The 23,316-nt window shown below is 44.8% G+C and overlaps 1 protein-coding gene across 2 annotated transcripts in view; it reads right to left on the reverse strand.

Annotated features, from left to right (window-relative positions):
• The window catches only part of THRA (thyroid hormone receptor alpha), a 246,977-nt gene that overhangs the window by 50,377 nt on the left and 173,284 nt on the right, over nt 1-23,316 (reverse strand). For both annotated transcript variants that reach the window (XM_085874009.1, XM_085874010.1), the window contains 2 exons: nt 21,456-21,559; nt 13,277-13,424 (listed from right to left, as the gene is read on the reverse strand). In XM_085874009.1, coding sequence (XP_085730135.1) covers nt 13,277-13,424; nt 21,456-21,559 — 252 coding nt within the window. The remainder of the gene's footprint in view (nt 1-13,276; nt 13,425-21,455; nt 21,560-23,316) is intronic.

Below are 23,316 nucleotides of genomic sequence, written 5' to 3' on the forward strand. Positions count from 1 at the left end.
GCAGAGTTTATAATTATCATGAACATCTGGTGTAGAAAAGAAAAATGAAAAAAATATATATAAATATATATATATATATGAACAGAAAGACCCACCCAGATCTCTCACCTGTGAATGGAGTGGGATAGCCAATCAGCTCTCACCAAATCAACTACACCCAGATGGCAGGAATATATAAATAAATTAACACCTCCCATGCTCCTCTCACCAAAACTGCTGCGTAAAGCAACCGAGAAGGCCTACACAAGGTAAGCGCTATGCTGTATCAAACCCTTCCCAGAGTTCCTCCACAGCTATAAAGACATTCACAAGTAGTACACACATGAGAATCCCAATGCTGCAAAGCCCCTCGCTGCCAGACTGGTTTCATCGCTTATTGGCGAATCATCAGCGACAGCCCAGGGGAGGAAACCGATGTGTTTATCGACATAGTATAGGTTTCCGATGTCAAATCATCAGTGACTGCGCTGTCGCCATATTCGTGGCACGATTCAGTTTATTGTGAGGTCAGGCAACATCAGATCTGTGACTTGCTACAAGTATCATGTAAACCTGTACTAACCTGTTCCATGGTCGGGTTTGTCGGCGACTAAACCGTCTCCCCCACCAGGTTTCCTGGTGAGGAGGGTGTTTGGATATGGACACCCAGCAGGATTAAAAACAAAACCTGTCAAAGGGCGGAGGAGCTCCATGTGAGCCAACGGCCATCCATATATAGTGCCCAACTGTGTCTGCGGACGTCCTCCTGCAGTTGAGTTACTTCTTATTTGGAGGATCGTGGCGGGATTCGCACTCCGGCCACCGGAAAACCCTCAATTCTGTAAAACATTCTCGAAGCATGAAAAAATCTGAAAACCCACTCCGTGGGAGTACCTCCTGTGCAGCGTACCTTCTCCGGGCAGCTCACTGGATGATGGGATTGGGGCAAAGCCTTCAGGACCCCAAATCTTTGATGATAGGAGGGAAACCATGAGGTAACCTTCCCGGGTCAGATTGTGGGAGAGTGTGTCGGAGTGGTGCTGAGCTGTCGTCCACCAGACGGCGGTCTCCTTGGGTTAACCTGAGGCGGTCCCTTTGGGTGGGTGCCTGGAATGTCCCATCCCAAGGAGAGGATGATCACCTGTCTCTGTTAACATCTGAGCTCAAGCGTTTGGATATCGGTATTGCAGCTCTCTCTGAGGTTCGGAGACCGGATTGCCGCGAGATAATGGTGGGTGGTTACACCTACTATTGGTCTGGTCGCTCTGATGGTTACCATACCCAAGGAGTTGCTGTAGCTGTGTCCAATAAGCTGACCCCAATGATAATTGAGGTAACACCGGTCAACGAGCGTATTATGAGATTAAGGATTCGCCACTCCTTCGGTGTCATTTCCCTGGTCTCTATTTATGCTCCGACTGAGGCGAGTGATCTCACCGTGAAGGACACATTCTACGCCACACTCGAGTCTGTGGTTGGTCAGTGCCCCAGACGAGATACACTTCTAGTCTTGGGGGATTTCAATGCATCGACTGGAACTGATAGGGATGGTTATGAGGTGTGTGTTGGTCCCCATGGGTCAGGAACTATGAACCAGAATAGCACTAAGTTCCTTGACTTTGCAAGAATTCATGGACTTAGGGTGGCTGGTTCATGGTTTCAGCGCCCACAAGCTCATCGCTGGACTTGGTATTCCAACGCTGGCGGTGTGGCAAAGGAGATTGACCATGTCCTCATTGACGGTCGTTGGAGGATGATCCAGAACTGCAGGGTCTACCGGAGTGCTCAGTTCCTCAATACTGACCACAGGCTTGTTGTAGCAACTCTAAAGCTGCACCTTAAATCCTGGAGAATGGTACCATCCCAGCCTAGGCTGGATGTTGCCAAGCTCAGGGATGAGAGAGTAGCTGAGGAGTTTGCGAACAGGCTGAGTGGACACTTGGGGGGTCTGGGTGCTTTGGGGGGTCCTGAAGAGTTGTGGAGCACCTTCAAGACCACCGTCCTTGATGTTGCTGGTGGATGCCTTGGAGTTGACCGCAGGGCAAAGAAGAATTTTGTCTCTCAAGGGACACTGGATACCATTGACCAGAGTCGCAGGGCCAGGCTGAATGGCAGAGCTGAGCTGTTCAGGGAGCTGAGGCGTAAAACTGTACGTGCACTGAGGGTGGACAAGGAGGCCCATGTGCAAGGAATCTGTGAGGGGGTTGAGCATCACCTGTGGACAGGTGATTCTCGTCCCGCTTACAGGGGAATTCGCGCATTACGTTCATCCAAGCCCATCCCTCGGAGCACTGCAGTTTGAGCAGAGAGTGGTAGGCTCTTGACAGAGGAGTCTGAAGTGAAGGCCCGCTGGGCCGGTTACTTTGAGCGGTTGTACCAGGCTGATCCCCCAGCTGTCGAGTTGGACGTCAAGGGTGTTACAATCCCTGTTGCTGACCCTCGAATCAACTGTGGTCCACCATTGCTTGTGGAAACACGGGCTGCGGTGAACCAGTTGAAACGGGGCAAAGCTCCAGGGATCTGTGGCATCCATGCTGAACTTCTCAAGGCTGGTGGAAATGCTGCACTCGTGTCGTTGCATGCAGTTTTGTGCTCTGCCTGGAACACAGGCATCATCCCAACTGACTGGAAGAGGGGCCTTGTTGTCCCTCTCTGGAAAGGGAAGGGTGATCGCCAAGACTGCAACAACTACCGAGGGGTGACGCTGCTCTCAGTGCCGGGCAAGGTCTTTGCTCGGATAATTCTTGATAGGGTTCGCCACCATCTGCTTGAGCACCAGCGTCCAGAGCAGTCAGGCTTTACACCAAAGAGGTCAACGATTGACCATGTCCTTGCACTTCGTGTCCTCACCGAACGCAGACGAGAGTTTCGGCAGGGGCTGCTTGCAGCCTATGTTGATCTCTGTAAAGCGTTCGATTCAGTGAATCGGGATGTCCTCTGGAGGATTCTTGGTCTTCTTGGGGTGCCACCAAAACTGATCGATCTGATGTCTGAACTCTACTCTGGTACTGAGAGTGCTGTGAAGTGTGGTGGTACCATCTCTGACTTATTTCCAGTTGTTACTGGAGTTCGTCAGGGATGTGTACTTGCCCCCACACTTTTCAGCACTTGTATGGACTGGATTTTTGGGAGGATGTCGGAGAGATCAAGTTGCGGTGCATCGTTTGGCAATGTCAAGATCTCGGACCTTGATTTTGCAGATGATGCAGTCATCTGTGCGGAGACTTTAGACATCCTTTTGGGGGCCCTCGAGGTGCTGAATGAGGAGTCGGAGCCGTTGGGATTACGGATTTCTTGGGTCAAAACTAAGATCCAGGCTTTCGGTGACATCTTGGATGCTGCTGTCCTGTCTGTGTCTGTTTGTGGTGAGGATGTTGAGGTCGTGGATAGATTCACTTACCTTGGCAGTGATATTCATGTCTCCGCAGGTTGTGAGCCGGAGGTCAATAGACGTCTGGGTCAGGCCTGGGGAGTCATGGATTCACTGGATCATGGGGTGTGGCGCTGCCGGTACCTGTGCGGGAGGACGAAAGTCCGAGTCTTCAGGTCCTTGGTACTTCCAGCCTTGCTCTATGGGTGCGAGACTTGGACTTTGACCAAGGATCTGAGACGGAGACTTAATTCCTTTGGTACCAGGTCTCTTCGGAGAATCCTTGGCTATCGCTGGTCGGATTTTGTGTCCAACGAGCGGTTGCTGAGAGAGACTCGGATGAGATTTGTTACCTGCATAGTCCGTGAGCGTCAGCTGCAGCTGTATGGACATGTGGCTCATTTTCCTGACGCTGATCCTGCTCACCAGATTCTCTCAGCGAGGGAGTCTCATGAGTGGAGGAGGCCAGTGGGCCGACCACGTGCCTCATGGTTGCAGCAGGTTGACCATCATCTCAAGGAGATGGGGATGGGCCTGGCATCTGCCTGGGGGATGGCCAGATGGAGGCCCCTGGAGTACCAGTGGAAAGTGGACGCAGCGACGTGCTGTTCTGGCACATGCTCCCATACCTGACCTGACCTGACTGGAACTGATAAGGATGGTTATGAGATGTGTGTTTGTCCCCATGAGTCAGGAACTGTGAACCTGAATAGCACTAAGTTCCTTGACTTTGCAAAAAGTCATGGAATTAGGCTGGCTGGTTCATGGTTTCATCGCCCACAAGCTCATCGCTGGACTTGGTATTCCAACGCTGGCGGTGTGGCAAAGGAGATTGACCATGTGCTCGATGATGGCCGCTGGAGGATGACCCAGAACTGCAGGGTCTACCGAAGTGATCAGTTCCTCAATACTGACCACTGACTTGTAGAAACTCTTAAGTTGCACCTTAAATCCAGGAGAATGGTACTATCCCAGCCTGGATGTTGGCAAGCTTAAGGATGAGAGGGTAGCTGAGGAGTTTGTGAACAAGTTGAGTGGAGATTTGGGGGTCTGGGTACTTTGGGAGATCCTGAATAGTTGTGGAGTGCCTTCAAGACCACCGTCCTTGATGTTGCCGGTCGATGTCTTACAACTCAAAGTCGGGTGAAGAAGAATTTTGTCTCTCAAGGGACACTGGATACCATTGAAAAGAGTCACAGGGCCAGGATGAATGGCAGAGCTGAGCTGTTCAGGGAGCTGAGGCATAAAACCGAACATGCGCTAAGGGTGGACAAGAAAAATGTGCGAGGAATCTGTGAGGGGGTAGAGCATCACCTGTGGTCAAGTGATTCTCGTCCTGCTTACAGGGGAATTTGTGCATTGCGTTCATCCAAGCCCATCCCTTGATGTATTGCAGTTAAAGTGGAGGGTGGTAGGCTCTTGAGAGAGGAGTCTGAAATGAAGGCCCGCTGGGCCGGTTACTTTGAGTGGCTGTACCAAGCTGACCCACCAGCTGTTGAGTTGGATGTCAGGGGCGTTACTATTCTATTGCTGAGCCTCCAATCAACTGTGATCCACCTTCGTTTGTGGAAACACAGGCTGTGGTGAACCGGTTGAAACGGGGCAAAACTCCAGGGATCTGTGGCATTCATGCTGAACTTCTCAATGCTGATGAAAATGCTGCACTTGTGTCATTACATGCAGTTCTGTGCTCTGCCTGGAACACAGGCATCATCCCAACTGACTGGAAGAGGGGCCTTGTTATCCCTCTCTGAAAAGGGAAGGGTGATCGCCAAGACTGTAACAACTACCGAGGGGTGACGCTGCTCTTAGTGCCGGGCAAGGTCTTTGCTCGGATAATTCTTGATTGGGTTCGCCAACATCTGCCTGAGCACCAGCGTCCAGCAGTCAGGCTTTACACCGAAGAGGTCAACGAATGACCATATCCTTGCTCTTCGGGTCCTCACCGAACGCAGAGGAGAGCTTCGGCAGGGGCTGTTTGCAGCCTATGTTGATCTTTGTAAAGCGTTTGATTCCGTGAATCGGGATGCCTTCTGGTGGATTCTTGGTCTTCATGGGGTGCCACCAAAAACTGATCGATCTGATGTCTGAACGATACTCTGGTACTGAAAGCGCTGTGAGATGTGGTGATACCATCTTCGACTTATTTCCAGTTGTTACTGGAGTTCGTCAGGGGTGTGTACTGGCCCCTCATTTTCAGCACTTGTCTGGACTGGAGTCTGGGGAGGATGTTGGAGAGATCAAGCCGCGGTGCATCATTTGGGAATGTCAAGATCTCTGACCTTGATTTCGCAGATGATGCAGTCATCTTTGCGGAGACTTTAGATTCCCTTTTGGGGGCCCTCGAGGTGCTGAATGAGGAGTCGGAGCCGCTGGAATTACGGGTTTCCTGGGTCAAAACTAAGACCCAGGCTTTCAATGACATCTTGGATGCTGCTGTCCCGTCTGTGTGTGTTTGTGGTGAGGATGTTGAGGTTGTGGAGAGATTCACTTACCTTGGCAGTGATATTCATGTCTCTGCTGGCTGTGAGCCTGAGGTCAACAGATGTCTGGGTTGGGCCTGGGGAGTTATGGATTCACTGGATCATGGGGTGTAGCACTGCCGGTATCTGTGCGGGAGGATGAAAGTCCGAGTCTTCAGGACCTTGGTGCTTCCAGACTTGCTATATGGATGTGAGACTTGGATTCTGACCAGGGATGTGAGACGGAGAATTAATTAATTTGGTACCAGGTCTCTTCGGAGAATCCTTGGCTATCACTGGTCAGACTTTGTGTCCAACGAGCGGTTGTTGAGAGAGACTCACATGAGATTTGTTATCTTCATAGTCCATGAGCGTCAGCTGCGGCTCTATGGACATGTGGCTCATTTTCCTGACGCTGATCCTGCTCACCAGAATCTCTCAGCGAGGGAGTCTCGTGAGTGAAGGAGGCCAATGGGCCAACCATGTGCCTCGTGGTTGCAGCAGCTTGATCGGCATCTCAAGGAGATGGGGATGGGCCAGGCATCTGCCTGGGAGATGGCCAGAGGGAGGGCCCTGGAGTACCGGCGGAAAGTAGACGCAGCGACCACTTTACTCGGTTTGCTTTCATCCCTCGGTCCATCTGTATCCATCTCCCTCACCACTAGATCCATTCATTCTTTTATTACGAGCAGAGTACCCTCCCTATGGGCGATCTTGTTCCAAGCATTCAACCCGTTCTTCTGACGCATATCTTTATTTAGGCAGTGTATCGGCAACTGACAACTCTGTATCAGCAAAAAAAAATTCAAAAAACCCGGGTCGCGTGCATGAAGCAAAAACACATCTCCTGCTTACTATTGAAAACATCTCACTGCACTGGAAAACATGGGACAGGAATACTGTACTGTAAATGGTGGAGGCTTGTAATAACCTCCCCCACATGGAGGCGCATTACACAATACACATTTACATTGAGAATTTGTGTCCCCCCTCCCCCCCCCACGAGACGATTGCCAAAGTTAAAAACACCCCTATGCATTAATTGGGGTCATGCTGATCCCCTGTAGCAAGTCTGGATGTAATTGGCCCAGAACTGTAGGAGGTAGTGTGGCAAACAAAGAAACCCACAAACAAGCAAACAAACACACAAGTACCTGCCCATTAATAATAGTAAGGATTCACTACCAACCATCTGCTCATCCATCCATCACCATAGACAATCATCCTCCAGACTGGTACCAAATTACCTTCCCACATTCTTCCTTCCCTGCACTCTTACGTTAGTCAGGCAGAACAATGCTTCTTAAACACAAGCGCAGTACAAAGGAATGTTTGAATGTGAGGGAGGGAGCGGGGACACTCCCTTGCTGATGGGTGCAAAAGGGGTGGGACGGGGGCTCGTGTCACCATCTGAACATCATGACGCGGGGATTTTCCCACAGCCTGATTGCTGCGCCCCCCCTCCTCGGACGCGCACCAATGGGAAAGGTGCTCGCATGAAGTCTGCTCCCTCGAAGCCACGCCCAGTGCCGCGCTTATAAAAGGCGAGGACTCGGCTTTGCGGCTGCAGTCAATGCCCCAGGGACTGTTTGTTGATGCACCAGGGGCACGAGTATATCTCAGACTGCCTGTCCGGGAGATTGTCTGCCAGAGTGCGGGTCGTGCTGAACCCAAGTGTGCTGGGATATGAGGTGCAGGAGCGAGTTGTGCTGGGCCCAGAGGTGAGCGGTGCATGAGCCAAGGGCACGATGCAGTCTCTGGGGTGTCTCTCAGCTACGTATACACTCACACCACACGCTTTCAACACAACACGGACACTCCACCACCCAACTCCTCATCCCCCATCACTCCCCCCTCACAATATTTGGCCTGACGCAATCCCACGGGGTTGCATCGATTATGGAGAAGTTGTACCCACACTCTGCTCGACTTCTTTATCATTTCTTCTCGTCTACTTATTCCTGGAATTAAAGATGGCACCTGTCTGTTGTCTAAGTAAGTCTGTACATATGAGCGATACAATGAGATTACGTGTTTGGGGTAAGTCTGCCCTTCCATGTCTCTGCTTGCCTGATTGATTAATTTCTTGTTGATTACCTGCCTGGGTAAATAAAGATGGCTGTGCTTGCTTGTAAAAACCTGTTTGATGAATGCTTATTAGTGTGTGGAAATAAATAAACTTATTTTTCAAATCTGCCTCATTTGTGTCCTTTCTTTCAGTGATCTGACATAGCGTGCTCATCATCGATAGACGGGAAGTTTTTTTCCCCCACTGATGGACTCCGCTGATTAGCCAATGGTGCACTCACAGTTCCACTTGGCCGAAATAAGTTCACGGGTGCGGATTGAGGGAGTGAACCTGAGTTGAGGTAATTAGGTCACCCACATGTTCTATGAAGTAAGATGTGAAAGAACCCTGTTAGACACATAATTATCCCAACCGGCATCCGTGGTTGCTTAACAACCCCTCGGGCCGCAGAACTATCCATGGCCGGCAGACTCGGGTCGGTCGTGGCGGCGGGTCCAAGTACGCACCTCATGAGCGCGGGACGTCTGCCGATACCATAACAATATTATGCTATTATCATTAGTGTTGTTGTACCCCTCGCCAAAGGAGAGGGTATTGTATTTGGGTCTGTTTGTTTGCTATCTGTTTGTTTGTCTGTCCACACAGAATGTGAGTACAGTTTGTGTATTAATTACATTATGAGGAATAAGCCTTTAGTAAGGCCCTTAAGAACCCCAAGACCCTTTACAACCCTAAGGCCCATTAAGACCACCAAGACCCGAAAGATCCCTAAAACTCTTAAGACCCTTTAAGACCCCTGAAACCCCTTTGCAGCTTTAGAACCCAAAGACCCTTTAGACCGTTTATAACCTTAAGACCATTTAAGACCCTGGAGACCTTTCAAGACCCCTAAGTCCCTTTATAATTCTAACACCCTTTAAGGCTCTTGAGAACCCAAAGACCCTGTAGACCCCTTTACACAAGCAACCAACCACAAGCAGCATCAACCTCGAAGCAAGAGTTGACTGCACGAACAACCAATCGAACCGCACACCAATGAGGAATAAGCCTTTAGTAATGTCCCAGGGGGTGTATTGAACTGCCTGTGGCATGTATCCATTGGCTGATGCAGACTGCCAGGCGATGATTAATGTGCTGCGCTGATTGGCGGGCATGTCCGTGAAATTCCATACCTCTGGTGTCCGCTGGTCTTGAGCATGCCAGATGTCCATATATGGTTACGTCTCCAGCATGTCACAATCTTCAGCCCAGTTATGCTACGTTGTTGAGCCATGGTGCGGATAGCTGCGAGGGATGGAATTTTACATATAGAGAGATCGTACAATGGGGAAAAGTTGAAGAAGGTAGGGAAGGGAGAAAGACGGGGCTTAGACATGGACACTTGGGCGGGGAAGACTACATCTTTCTAAAGATGTGCATGTGCTTGACACATTTCATTCATTACAGGAATCACATCACACTTATTTTAACATGTACGCTGAAATGACTATTCAAATCTATCCCCCATTTTACCACATATGGAAGATCCGTAACACTGCCCCCCTTTCTCTGAAAGACTGGTCCCGAGTCTGTGGAAGGAACGGCGTCCAAACACACAACTCCTCTCCTCGTCTCACCTAATGCATTGCATCAAAAAGTTAATTTTTGTGTCATTAAGTGTCTAAGTGTCAATAAGCTTTCCTATCTATCCTCACACTATGCACAACACTTATACTCCATCCCAAAAATATTCAAGAACAAATATTTACAATGAGGCAGTGCCTCCAAGGAGGGGCATCACATTTCTTTGTTTAAGTTCGCACCCATCCCACCAGCCCCCCAATTCATTGTTCCTTGGCACATTTGGCCAGAATAGTAATTGCTCACAGCATTCATCATGTCAGGCAGGTAGAAATATAGGTAGGCAGGTAGTTGACAGAAGGAAGGCAGGTGTTGTCATTCATGCGACAGTAGGCAGGATGGCTGGCTTCACCCAAAGATCATCCTAGTCTAATTCTAACCTTCCCCACTAACCTCTTTAAGCTCTATCTCCTAAATACATGTACTCCCCTCCTGGGAAGAAGCACGTGTATATTCAGGGACTAAAAGGCTGGAGTTGACCTCACCTGGCTTGCTGGTGGAGTGGGCCCGAAGGGGATTTACTTTCCTTGAACTAACAATTTGAGATTTAATGGATCCCTGCAAAATGTCATTGACCTCCTCCTCCTCTTCTTTCCAGTGGCTGCAGACATTGAATGGTGTGGAGGGGATGAATTTCTATTCCAACCTCGTATTTTCAAAAGCATTTTATTCCTTCTTACTTTTCAACCCTCATCGGTTGTGGTCTAATCACTAATTTTACCTGCTGCTCCACAAGCTTATGCCACTCTTAAATTTGGGCCTCACCCTCAATTTTGCTTTATTGTGCTCCAGCACAAACAATCTCGTGGCTGGGCAGTGTGGCCCCCTCCGCAGGTTCCCTGCCTAATCCACAATGCAGCACCCAGAGCTCTTAAGGCCACGACACTCCATCCAAATCGTGAGGACCCTCACTGGCACCACTTCCCATGTGCTCTCTGGCACTCACTGCCTCCGATCCTTTACCAGGTGGGCGGGCCTAACAAAACAAAACTTAGAAACAACCATGCCTTTTAGGCATAATGCGACCGCTCAAGACCCCCAAGGCCCGGGATGCATCCTCAACAAATTCTGCCTCACACTCAGGCCAAACTCCCACACAATTGAAGCTCTTAACTAAACAATTGAAGCCAATTTGACAATTTCTTTCATTTCCACCAGCACCAGCACCGTCGCAGCTTCAATGTTCCAAAACAACTGAATCCCGCTTATCTCTAAAATGTGAATTCATCCCACTAGGGGAAGAGGGTTTTTTTACTCCCTCTTCACTCACATCACACATGCACTTCACACCATTCACACTCCTTTACATTTATAGAGACTGTAACAAATAAATACATACTAAATAAAACCAGTGTACCATTGGATATTGGATCCACATTGGCTTCAACGAATGGGACATTACCAATCACTTGGGTGGAGAGAGAAGTAGATGATACGGAGAGAAAGGGTAACCTGCTCCATGAGTGATGCTCGGACATACATCATGGGTCTTTTCTCCACATGCGCAGCGGATCAGTCCGGGCTGTCCCTGCTAGTCCTTGCATGCTTTCCTTGCGGAGCCTTGTGAGCTGGTCCACCCACATTGCAGCCCGCCATGAACCACAAAGCATAGGAACAGCAGGCGGTGGAAGCATTTCAAAGCGTGCAGGTATGGAGAAGCAACAGGGACGAGCAACTAACCATGAGTCGCAGGGGTGCAGAAGGAAGAGCTGACTGCATGAACAATCAAGAGAACCCTACACCAACGCAGTTTATGCCTAATATCATGTCCCAAAGGGTGCATCAAACCACCCACGGCACGTGCTAATTGGCCAATGCCACCTGTCAGGCAATGATTGATAGGCTGCACTGATTGACGGGTAAGCCTGGAAAATTCCGAACCCGAAGAGTCTGTTGGCCTTGAGTGTGCCAGAGGTCCATATATAGTCAGGTCCCCAGCATGTCGCAATCTTTGGCCCAGTTATGCTGCATTGTTGAGCTGTGATGTGGATTGCTGCGGCGGATGTAAATTTAAATATGGACAGATCATACAACAGGGAAATGTTGAAGAATACAGCGAAGGGGGAAAGATGGGGTTAATACATGAATACTATTGTGGGGAAGAGTAGCTGTTTCTAAACACAAGTTCGACACATTTCATGAATTACATTTCATTAATAAATACTTTTTCCAATCGAGCATTGTTAACTCCGCCACCGAAGGTGAGGGAGATTATGTTTTCACCCCTTTATGTCTGTTTGTTTGTCTGTCTGTGTGCATGATATCTCAAATAGTTGTGGAAGGATTCAGATAAGATTTTTTTTGGAGAGGTTGGGTGTGTGAGAAGGAAGAATTGATTCAATTTTGGTGAAGATCCGGATCCGGATACGAGAATTTCTTAATTTTTGAAGTGACGAGAAACACCCACTCCCTTCTGGAGCAGCCTGTGGGAGGTTGGTGGTGAGGATAGTGGCGGAAGTGGGGCAAATATATTTTATGCTTTGGCTAATAATACCCCCTGTCGGCAGCAGGGGTCAGTAAATCACTTGCATTGTGGCATGTGTCCAGGCAAAACCCGTAAGTCGTCCTCCCCCCCCCCTCTCCCAGCAGGAGGGGAGAGGGAATTTTTTTTCTATTTGTGCCCATGACTTGACCCTGGATACTACCAATATGTATGTAAAATTTGGTGGAGATTGTCCCAGCTATTTTTTTTTCTATGATTTTCAGACGAATTTAGGCAATTTTCAGACAGGCAATACAGAGAATTGCCTCATTTAATATAATAGGATTCTTCACCATGGAGAGATGGGACTACACATGACATATAGCATGATATTTCAAAACATTGTTGATGGATTCAGACAAAACTTGGCAGACAGGATTGGGTGTGTGACAAGGACAAATTGATTAGATTTTAGTGAGGATCTGGATTGGGATCCAGATACTAAAATTGTTTAAGTGATTCTTCACCATTGAGAGAAAAGGCCAAAAATATATGAGGACTAAACATGACGTATAGCATGATATGTCAAAACATTGTTGATGGATTCCAACAAAACTTGGCAGACAAGATTGGGTGTGCGACAAGGACAAATTGATTAGATTTTAGTGAGGATCTGGATTGGGATCCAGATAATAAAATTGTTTAAGTGATTCTTCACCATTGAAAGAAAAGGCCAAAAATATATGTTGCACGATATTTCAAAATGTTGTGGATGGGTTATGACAAAACTTGGTGGATGTGTTGAGTAGGTGACAGGGACAAGCTGATGAGATTTTTGGTTGAGGTCTGTATGTAGATCCAGCCCATCAGGGGATACAAAACGTAAACTGTTCAGCCTGGCAGAGGTATGTGCTCCACCAAGTGTCGTTATGGGTTCCACAGTTTTTGAGAACAATTTATTATTCATAAATCTGATGTCAGAGAAGTGAGATTTTAGATTTTGAAACTAATAAGAACTTGCAGTCAGCTCAGGGTTCTTTGGAGGAAACGCAAATTGTTCTGGAAGACTTTAAAGACTATCAAGTCTCTCATTAAGATTACAGAGATGTGCTCTGGCATCAAAACCAGCAATACAAATATCGAGTGCTGTTATTTTCCCAAGGCTGATCAGTAGCAAGCCTTAAATCTCTGCTTTTTAAACAATTACAGAAGAGTTGCCTGCAAATAAGATTACCAGGACTCATTCGTTTACTAATGTTATTTTCGTACGGTAATTTTTGTCCAATAAAAAGCTGCAAAACAATTTTTGTGAGCCATAATACGTATGAGTGTGGTTACAAGCATAGTGCAGTGTCCAAAATTTGTGGTGTATGAGGTCCAGTGGCCCTTCTTACGGTCTTTGGCCATGCCAACAGCCATGCACTTCTTGAAACGGCACTCTTGACACTGATTGCGTGTAACCTTGTCCACAGAACAGCTGTGATCGTACTTGCATGCATACGACGGGTGCAGGTTCTTTTGAATCGTGCGTCGAAAGAAGCCCTGTGGGGGGGGGGGGGGGGATGAGACAGTAACTTAGCTGTGATTGGGGCAATTGAAGGGTTAAAATGAGCCTGAAGGGTTGGGAAAGAGGTTGATGAAACAATAATATGCACGACCATAAGAGGGTCAACAGTAAATTCACCCTTTCCTTCTTCACATTGAAATTTCTACATTTGCATCCATGGCAGCAACACTTTTAGTTATTTTTTGAAGAATGCTTTGTACTACTGCTGTTGTCAATATCAGTTCAAAATAATTTACTTGTTTGCATTTTATAACCTGTGATATAATTATTTTTGGACCATGTCATTTGCAAAAACAAAACCAAAAAAACAAACTACAACGAGCAATCAAAGATTGCAGACCTTCACCCAGACTTGTTTTGTAGTATGTATTTTATAGACGCACTCACCATCTATTTGTACAGTTTATAGACGTACTAACATTCTCATTATACATACTTCTGATTTACTATATAAGTAACTCCAAGAGAGATAAACTGCTTCAATTTTTTGGAACGAGGAACCATGTGCCACACAGGCAAGCCACATGACTTCTGATCAAAAGAATGTGTTTTCACACACCATCCTGTCTGTGGTCCACACAAGCAGACCTGGAGAGGCAGTCAGGCAATTGCACATTCAAAAAGTTTGTGTGCAGGATCAGGAAGTATGCATGCTCTTCACTCCCTATATGAAGGTTGAAATGCAGTGTTAAAAGTAAGAAAACATTACATTCTTAACCTGTTGGGACAGATCACTCGCACCCCCACCCCTAACTGTGTATAGTTAGCCAAAACAATCGTGTTTTCCCATCAATAAGTCCGAAAGGATTTTTCCCATCGCTAAGCCACATCAGACAATTTGAAGCACAATGCTGTACTGATGAGCTTTAATAAGGGTGAAACATGTCTGCAGCTATGCTATTTTCTCTGCTTGTGGCATAATGAACCCTTGCCCATAATGCTTGACTCATGCTGTGAGATGCCCTCCAGGGGTCGCCGTATAGCAGATCATGATGGTGACGTCATGATGTGGACGAAGGTTGGATAATGAATTTTAATGATCTTTCTTCCCAACCACAAAACTGTATCCTCCTGACTGTGCTATAATAAGGCAAAAGACCAATCATGCATCAATAACCAGACTCGGTGGTGTCATGATTAGAGGGTCCGCTTCGAGTATGGGAGGTTTTTGGTTCAAACCCTGGCCGAGTCATACCAAAGTCTTCAATCAAATCAAGTATGTATGTATGTATCTCACAAATATGTAAATAATTCAGTGTAACTTTTTAAGCAGCTGTGTTGGAAGCAAAAGCTTAGAGTTGATGACAGAGTCGACATTCTGCAATATGTATGCAGGCACAAATCCGCCATTCCATAAAAAACAATGTGGCATCTTATTAATATTTCTGAAAGAGGAGGCAACAAAAGTGAGTACACCTCTGCTATTGTCTGCACAAGAAGCAAGTCAAGCATGGTACAACAGCTTCCATTTCATCATTTTCTGCATATTTAAGTCAAAGAGTGTGAAAGGTACAAATATGCCCCAAACAATACACACAATGTCCATCGAGCTACAAACTCCCTGGTATGTGAAAAGTGAAGACATGTACTCGATGCAGTAATTGTCTATCAGCTTGCTGAAGAAATAATTGCAGAGGAAATACTGTACCAATCGCCATTGAGAAAGCAGCATGGCTCCGCATGGTTAAGAGCTCTCGAAAATGTCAAAGATCGAATCGTTGCCCAACATAAAGATGGCCAAGGATATCCAGAGGTTCTCCAAGAAGCGTACAACAATGAGTTGCGCTCGCCAGAGCAGACCAGCAAAGATGACTGAATGTACTGTTCACCAAGTTCAGAATCTAGTCCTCCAAGACAGATGACAAAGTGCCGCCAAAATTGCTGAAGAGATTTCTACAGCTTCTGGCCAGTCTGTTAGTGCACAAACCATCCGTTGCACACTCCATCGTATCGGGTTGCACGGGCGGCGTCCAAGGCGTAAGCCTCTCCTGAAGCAGAGCCACAATAAAGCTCACAAACAGTTTGCTGAAGCACACCAATCCAAGCCCCTGGACTACTGGCAACATGTCCTCTGGTCTGATGAAACGAAGATCAATTTGTTTGGATCTGATGGAGTGCAGCGTGTCTGCCGGCGACCTGGGGAACAGTACCAAGACAAGTGCGTTATCCCTACTGTCAAGCATGGTGGTGGTGGTGTCATGGTTTGGGGATGCATGAGTGCTGCCGGTACTGGAGAGCTCAAGTTCATCGAGGGAAACATGGATTCTACAATGTACTGTGACATCCTGAAGGAGATGTTACCCTCCCTGCAAAAACTTGGTGGAGGAGCTATATTTCAGCACAAAAATGATCGGAAGCATCGTTCCAAGCAGACAACTGCCTTTCTGAAGAAGTCGAAGGTCAATGTGTTGGAGCGGCCAAGCATGTCACCTGATCTAAACCCAATAGAACACCTGTGGGGCATCCTGAAATGTAAGGTTGAGGGACGAAAGGTGTCCAACATCACACAACTTCGAGAAGTCATTGCAGAGTGGAACAGGATCCCAGCAAAGACATGTGGAACACTGGCCAACTCCATACCGAGTAGAATAGCTGCTGTGCTCAAAAACAATGGTGGACATACAAAATACTGAAAACAATAACGCTTCAATGTGAGAAAGTACATAGGGTGTACTCACTTTTGTTGCCCCCCTCCCCCCTTTTTCACAGATATGCCCAGTTTGCAACATTGTTTCCACAGAATAAATGTTTTGGACTTGTACATGTATAACAGAATGTCTACTCTATCATTTCTATGAATCTTGTGTTGATAATACATCTAAGTAAAAAGTTGCAACAAAACATGTACATTTTTGGAAAGGGTGCACTCACTTTTGTGAGATACTGTATGTATGTACGTCTATTGCCCTGAGTAAGTATGTTGGGAAGTGGATGAAATGTCATCTGAGACTGGATATGCTCTGGCTTGTTTATTACTTGACTGACAAGATATATCTCCTTCCTATTTATTAGTTGGATGTGCCCTTTTTTTCAACGATGTATAACTCCAACTAACATCAACCTCATCTTCTGATATATGTGTGTATATATATATATATATATATATATATATATATATATATATATATATATATATATATACATTATACATATACATATATATATACATATATAAATATATATATATATACATATATATATATATATATATATGTATATATATATATATATATATATATATATATATATATATATATATATAATAATAAAGGAAAAGTCTGATTTAATACAAATTAAATCAGACTTTTTCCTTTATTTATACATCATAACCCACAACTTTCAAGTGAAAAACTTATTCTACAAATTTCAGAAAATTAAATAAAAATACAAAACTAGAATATCTTCGTTGGAAAAGTGTCCACTCCCCTTGGAGACATCATCAGAAGCTTCAAACTCAAGTTATGGTCTGCAAAATGATTTCCAAAGGGCACATGACCTTCGACCTTTGACCTATCCAAATCTAAAATTAAATCACTTCATCTTTGCATTGCAGTTCATCGGTGTTTCAAGTTTGATTGAAATCTCTTGAGTGGTTCATAAGTTATTGCAGTAACAGATTTATAATTAAAGGGCACTTGACCTTTTGAATCCAAAATTTAATCAGTTCATCTTGTTATAGTCCATAGGTTTGCAGTTTGGTCAAAATCCCTTCAGCGGTTCACAAGTTATCATGGTAACAAAAATCTGCTACTTACAGCTACATGTCACATTACCTTTGACCTATGATCCCAAAATATTAGCTTTTTGTATTTGCATCACAGTACATACATGTAGGCCCTACCAAGTTTGGTTTAAAAAAAAAAAAAAATTATATATATATATATATATATATATATATATATATATATATATATATATATATATATATATATATATATATATATATATATATATATATATATATATATCTATATATCTATATATCTATATATCTATATATATATATATCTATATATCTATATATCTATATATATATATATATATATATATATATATATATATATATATATATATATATATATATATATATATATATATATATATACATACAGCTCTGGAAAAAAATTAAGAGACCACTGCAAAATTATCAGTTTTTCTGGTTTTACGATTTATCGGTATGTGTTTGAGTAAAATGAACATTTTTGTTTTATTCTATAAACTACTGACAGACAACATTTCTCCCAAATTCTGAATAAAAATATTGTCAGAGTATTTATTTGCAGAAAATGACAACTGGTCAAAATAACAACAAAGATTCAGTGTTTTCAGACCTCAAATATTACAAACAAAACAAGTTCATATTCATTTTTAAACAACACAATACTAATGTTTTTACTTAGGAAGAGTTCAGAAATCAATATTTTGTGGAATAACCCTGATTTTCAATCACAGCTTTCATGCGTCTTGGCATGCTCTCCACCAGTCTTTCACATTGCTGTTGGGTGACTTTATGCTACTCCTGGCACAAAAATCCAAGCAGCTCGGCTTTGTTTGATGGCTTGTGACCATACATCTTCCTCTTGATCACATTCCAGAGGTTTTCAATGGGGTTCAGGTCGGGAGATTGGGCTGGCCATGACAGGGTCTTGATCTGATGGTCCTCCATCCACACCTTGATTGACCTGGCTGTGTGGCATGGAGCATTGTCCTGCTGGAAAAACCAATCATCAGAGTTGGGGAACATTGTCAGAGCAGAAGGAAGCAAGTGTTCTTCCAGGACAACCTTGTACGTGGCTTGATTCATGAGTCCTTCACAAAGACAAATCTGCCCGATTCCAGCCTTGCTGAAGCACCTCCAGATAATCACCGATCCTCCACCAAAATTCACAGTGGGTGCGAGACACTGTGGCTTGTAGGCCTCTCCAGGTCTCCGTCTAACCATTAGATGACCAGGTGTTGGGCAAAGCTGAAAATTGGACTCATCAGAGAAGATGACCATACTCCAGTCCTCTACGGTCCAATCCGTATGGTCTTTTGCAAACCTCATCCTGGCTCTTCTTTGGTTCTCATTGATGAAGGGCTTTTTTCTAGCTTTGCAAGACTTCAGCCCTGTCCCTCAGAGCCTGTTTCGAACCGTCCTCGCCGTGCACTTCACCCCAGCTGCCGTTTGCCATTCTTTTTGTAGGTCACTTGATGTCATCCTACGGTTGTTGAGAGACATTCGAATGAGTTGGCAGTCATCCCGGTCAGTGGAAAGTCGTTTTCGCCCTCTGCCAGTCTGTAGCTTTGTTGTCCCCAATGTCTGCTGCTTGACCTTGTTCTTATGAACCGCCGTCTTTGAAATTTTAAGGATGGAAGCAACGTAACGCTCACGTTATCCCTCTGCTAGTAAAGCCAGAATTGAACCCTTCTTTTCCTCACTCAAAACATTTCTTTTCAACTCTTTTGGCATGGTCAATAGTTATTTTTTTGATTCCAATTACTTTTGAGGTACTACTAGCACTGTTTTTGCCATCCAGCTGGTCCTATTGCAAGAGGATAGTGATGACCACAGCAGTAGTTTTTATACTTTTCCTTGTTAAATACGATTTGGTTCAGGTGATCACCTAATCAGTACCTCACCAAGTAGAATGAGGTGTGCCTGTGTTGGAATTCAACAGACACTGGAATGGAATGGCTGCCATATGTGTAGAGATGCTGATTTAAATTTTTTTTGGAGTGGTCTCTGTTTTTTCCAGAGCTGTGTATATATATATATATATATATATATATATATATATATATATATATATATATATATATATATATATATATATATATATATATATATATATATATACAGGGGTGCAAATTAACGGCTGCCCGGTCGCCAATGGCGCCTAACTTTTGTGCTGGGCGGGTGCACAATACTGCCTTACCTGCCCGGCTGGCGATTCACCGGTGATTCCTGTTATTTTGTACAATTTGTACTGGCTTCTCCACTGGTTTTCTCAACTGGAACTACTGTTTTTGTCCACAGAAATCCGTAGAAATCACCGGTAATTCTGCGGCATCCATTTTGTCTGTTTTCATCTCGTTCCAAATCACGCGTGATTGCGCGAGATTTGACGGTTTGGCGCGGTTTGGATGCATTTTCTCATGCCCAGGTTGGTTAAATGAGTGAATTTGGGTGAATGAGTGAGTTTGATGGGTGAGGTTAGGTGAATGAGTGAGTTTGATGAGGCTTTTGGGTTAATGAGTAAGTTTGATGGGTGAGGTTGGGTGAATGAGTGAGTTTGATGGGTGAGGTTAGGTGGATGAGTGAGTTTATATGTGATGTTGGGTGGATGAGTAGTACCGCCACCATTGTCCATCACCCACAACCCCCCCCCCAACCCCATCATCCATCATTCACAACTCCCCCGCCCCCATCGTTCATCAGCCACAACCACCCCATCACCCACAAAAATGCCCCCCCAGCACTACTCACAACCCCCCTGCCCCCACATCACCCACACAAAAAGGTCCCCCCCCCATCACCCACTACCTCCTCCTCCCTGCATCATCCCCCCACCCCCACCCCACTCATCAAACTCACTCATCCATCCATCCAACTCACTCATCCACCCAACCTCCTCCATCAAACTCACTCATCAAACTCACTCATCCAACCAACCTCACTCATCCAACTCACTCATCCAACCAACCTCACTCATCAAACTCACTCATGTGGTATATTAAAAGTGTTTGATTTCAAATTTGTGACTTTTGTCTTTATTTTATTGGGCCGGTAACTTTTTCTAGTCACCGGCCCTGCTGGCCGGTGGATAAAAATGTTAATTTGCACCCATGATATATATATATATATATATATATATATATATATATATATATATATATATATATATATATATATATATATATATATATATATATATATATTCCCTTCAGCGGTTCACAAGTTATCACAGTAGCAAAATCATCACGCACAGACTCACGGACAGACAACCCAAAAACATAATGCCTCAGGCAACTTTGGCAGCGGACAGATAAAAATAAACACATAATTCTCAACCACCTATTCCAGTTTTTTTGTTTTGTTTTGTTTTGTTAACAATGATCTGGTCTTGTTTCCTCTATAAGCCTATTGTTGTCAACCTTAATTTCTCATTTGCTTCTTCCCACCCTTCCTTGAAACTCTTTATCTGTATTCATGTCAGGCATTCTCATGGTACAGCTTTCCTTTCAAATATTACACACTTGATGAATTTTAATTTCTTCTATAGCACTGTCAATCTCTATTAAATTCAAATCTCATCAGGATCCAATTACAAATTTAATGTTGTTTTTACATGTATTTTACAAAGACTAACCTAGATAAATGTTATCAATGTGAAGTTATACAGGGTGAAGCATTTATATCTGACACATTTGTCATCATTTTGGTGGGAAGCAGTAAGGGTATAGCTAAAATTATTTTTCCCAGTGTTGCAGGTGATGCCCCTACAGTTTTGAATAATGAGAATTCACCTGCATGTATCAAAGAGTTGAAGGCAAACATCACTGCAACCATCCATACTATTGCTGGACACATTGCATGCGGTAATGAACAATATGCTGATTCACGAATTTAACTATTCCAATGGGGCCCATTTGGCAGATGTAATTAATAAGTAACTCCATTATATCTCATTGCAATTACTCATCTGTGTGCTTTCCAACCATGTGCTAGAAGCAGTATTTCTCATGTTTATGTATTTTTTACAGCACTAATAAATGTGTCAGCTATAAATGCCCCAGCATGTATTACAATAGCTATTCTTTCAATAAAATCATCACAAGATTACAATAATATTTCATCATTCGATATTATTATGTATTTATGGATAAATGAGATTACATTTTCCTGCAAATTTTATTTGTTTCACTATTTCATAATTATTGTTACTCTGCATTGAAGAACGATTAGATACAAATATAAATGCGGAAGGCATATCTGCTAATTAGTCTGGAATACAAGATCTCACCTTGCAACCTTCACACGTGATGCATCGGTAGTGGTACCCAGTTGCACGGTCTCCACACACTACGCATGGCTCATCCTTCTCCAGGTAGCTGGGAATATAACCACCTGCAGCAATGCAAAGAAAGTGAACGTGTGAGATTTCCAACAGGGAATATGCAGCATAATAGGAAAGGATTGTGATGAGATGATGAAAAGAGAAAGGAACAGATTACACCAAGCCTCTTCCATTCACACCAAGGCATTGAAAAATAACATGAAAAATGCTTCGTTTCCCCAGGTGACGTTAAGCAGATAAGAGCAATTATCACATTGTAGAGGTTTTCATCTCAGTGGTTCTTGAAACAAAGTACACTCCTGCACCAAAACCATTTGTACCGTTTTCATTCTTGTGATTTGAAAATAGTTCGAAACATACTTTCAATTATATTATGTTGCAAATACGACACATACTTTGCTCTTTCACAGAGCCAGAAGAATTGCAATGAGTGATTATAGTTGTTAATCTTTGGGAATCATATTATAAGAAATGGCAATGGTCATCCATGCATTATCTGTGACAAGGCGGCGCAGTCTACAATTTGCGGGTATATAATATTGTTACGGTTCTGAGAACCGTCACTCCCCCAGCAATGGTAACCACCATACAGTGGATCCCGAGGTGGATTATTTATTATTAAGTGTTCCAGACAGTCTTTTCCTTATGTTTAGCGGGTTGCAAAGGGGATATGCATTGTGTCGGGTTCAGGTCAGTTTTTCCCAACTTTCTCCCCATTTTTCTGTCTTTTGCTTTGAAAACACAATCAGGGGCATGCGCCATGACCAGTAAGACGCGAGTCACCGTGTGTACCACCTCATTTGCATATCCACGCCAAAACCCGGTTCAAATCACACACCCAAACTCAACTGCTATACCACCTCGAACCGCATCACACTCGCTGCAACCACCACAATCTCAACACCACACTGGATAAGCTCGTACACAATCTTTCATCACAAATTCATTTTAAAACCACCTCATGCAAGCTCATATTCCATTGCTCATTCACATCTTAATGCTCACTCACTAGATTCACCACAGTTAAACCAACGTACTTCAACCATCCCGCTCCAAGCACAAATTCCACAGCCATTTCCACACTTCAAGACTACAAAAACCACCATTCAACCACCGTACCTCACGCAACACTCTTCCTTCTCAATGCTGATCTCTCACCAAGTGCCATTCCCACTTCAAACAACGATTCAGCCACTATCTCAACCAGTCGCCTTTGATTGACGACAGCAACCACCACCACGACTGCTCGGGGCGCCACTTCACCCCCGCTTGGAGCAGCATGACCAGCCAAGCTTGCTACCATCTAGCGTAAGTCTGCATTGGCATTTCTGTTGGTCCTCCCTGTCAACTGCGATCATCGCGCTGCCGGGGACCATCTTTGAATCCCTGGCCCATCTCGAGGACAAATGAGACACTTCCGGTCCAGCGGGTAAACAGAGGAAGTGACGCCGGTGAGGTCTAGGACCAATGAGATTGGTGCATTCCGAAGGAGGTTGGCAGGGATTGGCCTTCGCGTAGCATGGCCACTCCCGCTGGAACATGGACTCTGCCCCACTTGGGGCCATGTATATATCCAACTGGCGGCTTTGAATGGGCTCGGCTGAGCTTGGCTCTGGTGCTTTTAGGAAATCTCTCTCCACCTTTGAACACTCTCTCTGGACAATCGCGCTCTGGTGTGCTTTCAGGGCTGGTCTCGAGGTGGAGCGACATGGGATACAGCGGAGCGCAGCATCCTAAGAATCCAGCCGCACAGCGACATCCTGCTGTCCCTGTACCAGTCCTCTTTTGCCCTCCCGCACAGTGTGGG

The sequence above is a fragment of the Eptatretus burgeri genome, chromosome 3, assembly GCF_056783735.1.
Source record: "Eptatretus burgeri isolate ZD-2024b chromosome 3, Ebu_testis_v1, whole genome shotgun sequence".
In the NCBI taxonomy this organism is placed as follows: domain Eukaryota; kingdom Metazoa; phylum Chordata; class Myxini; order Myxiniformes; family Myxinidae; genus Eptatretus; species Eptatretus burgeri.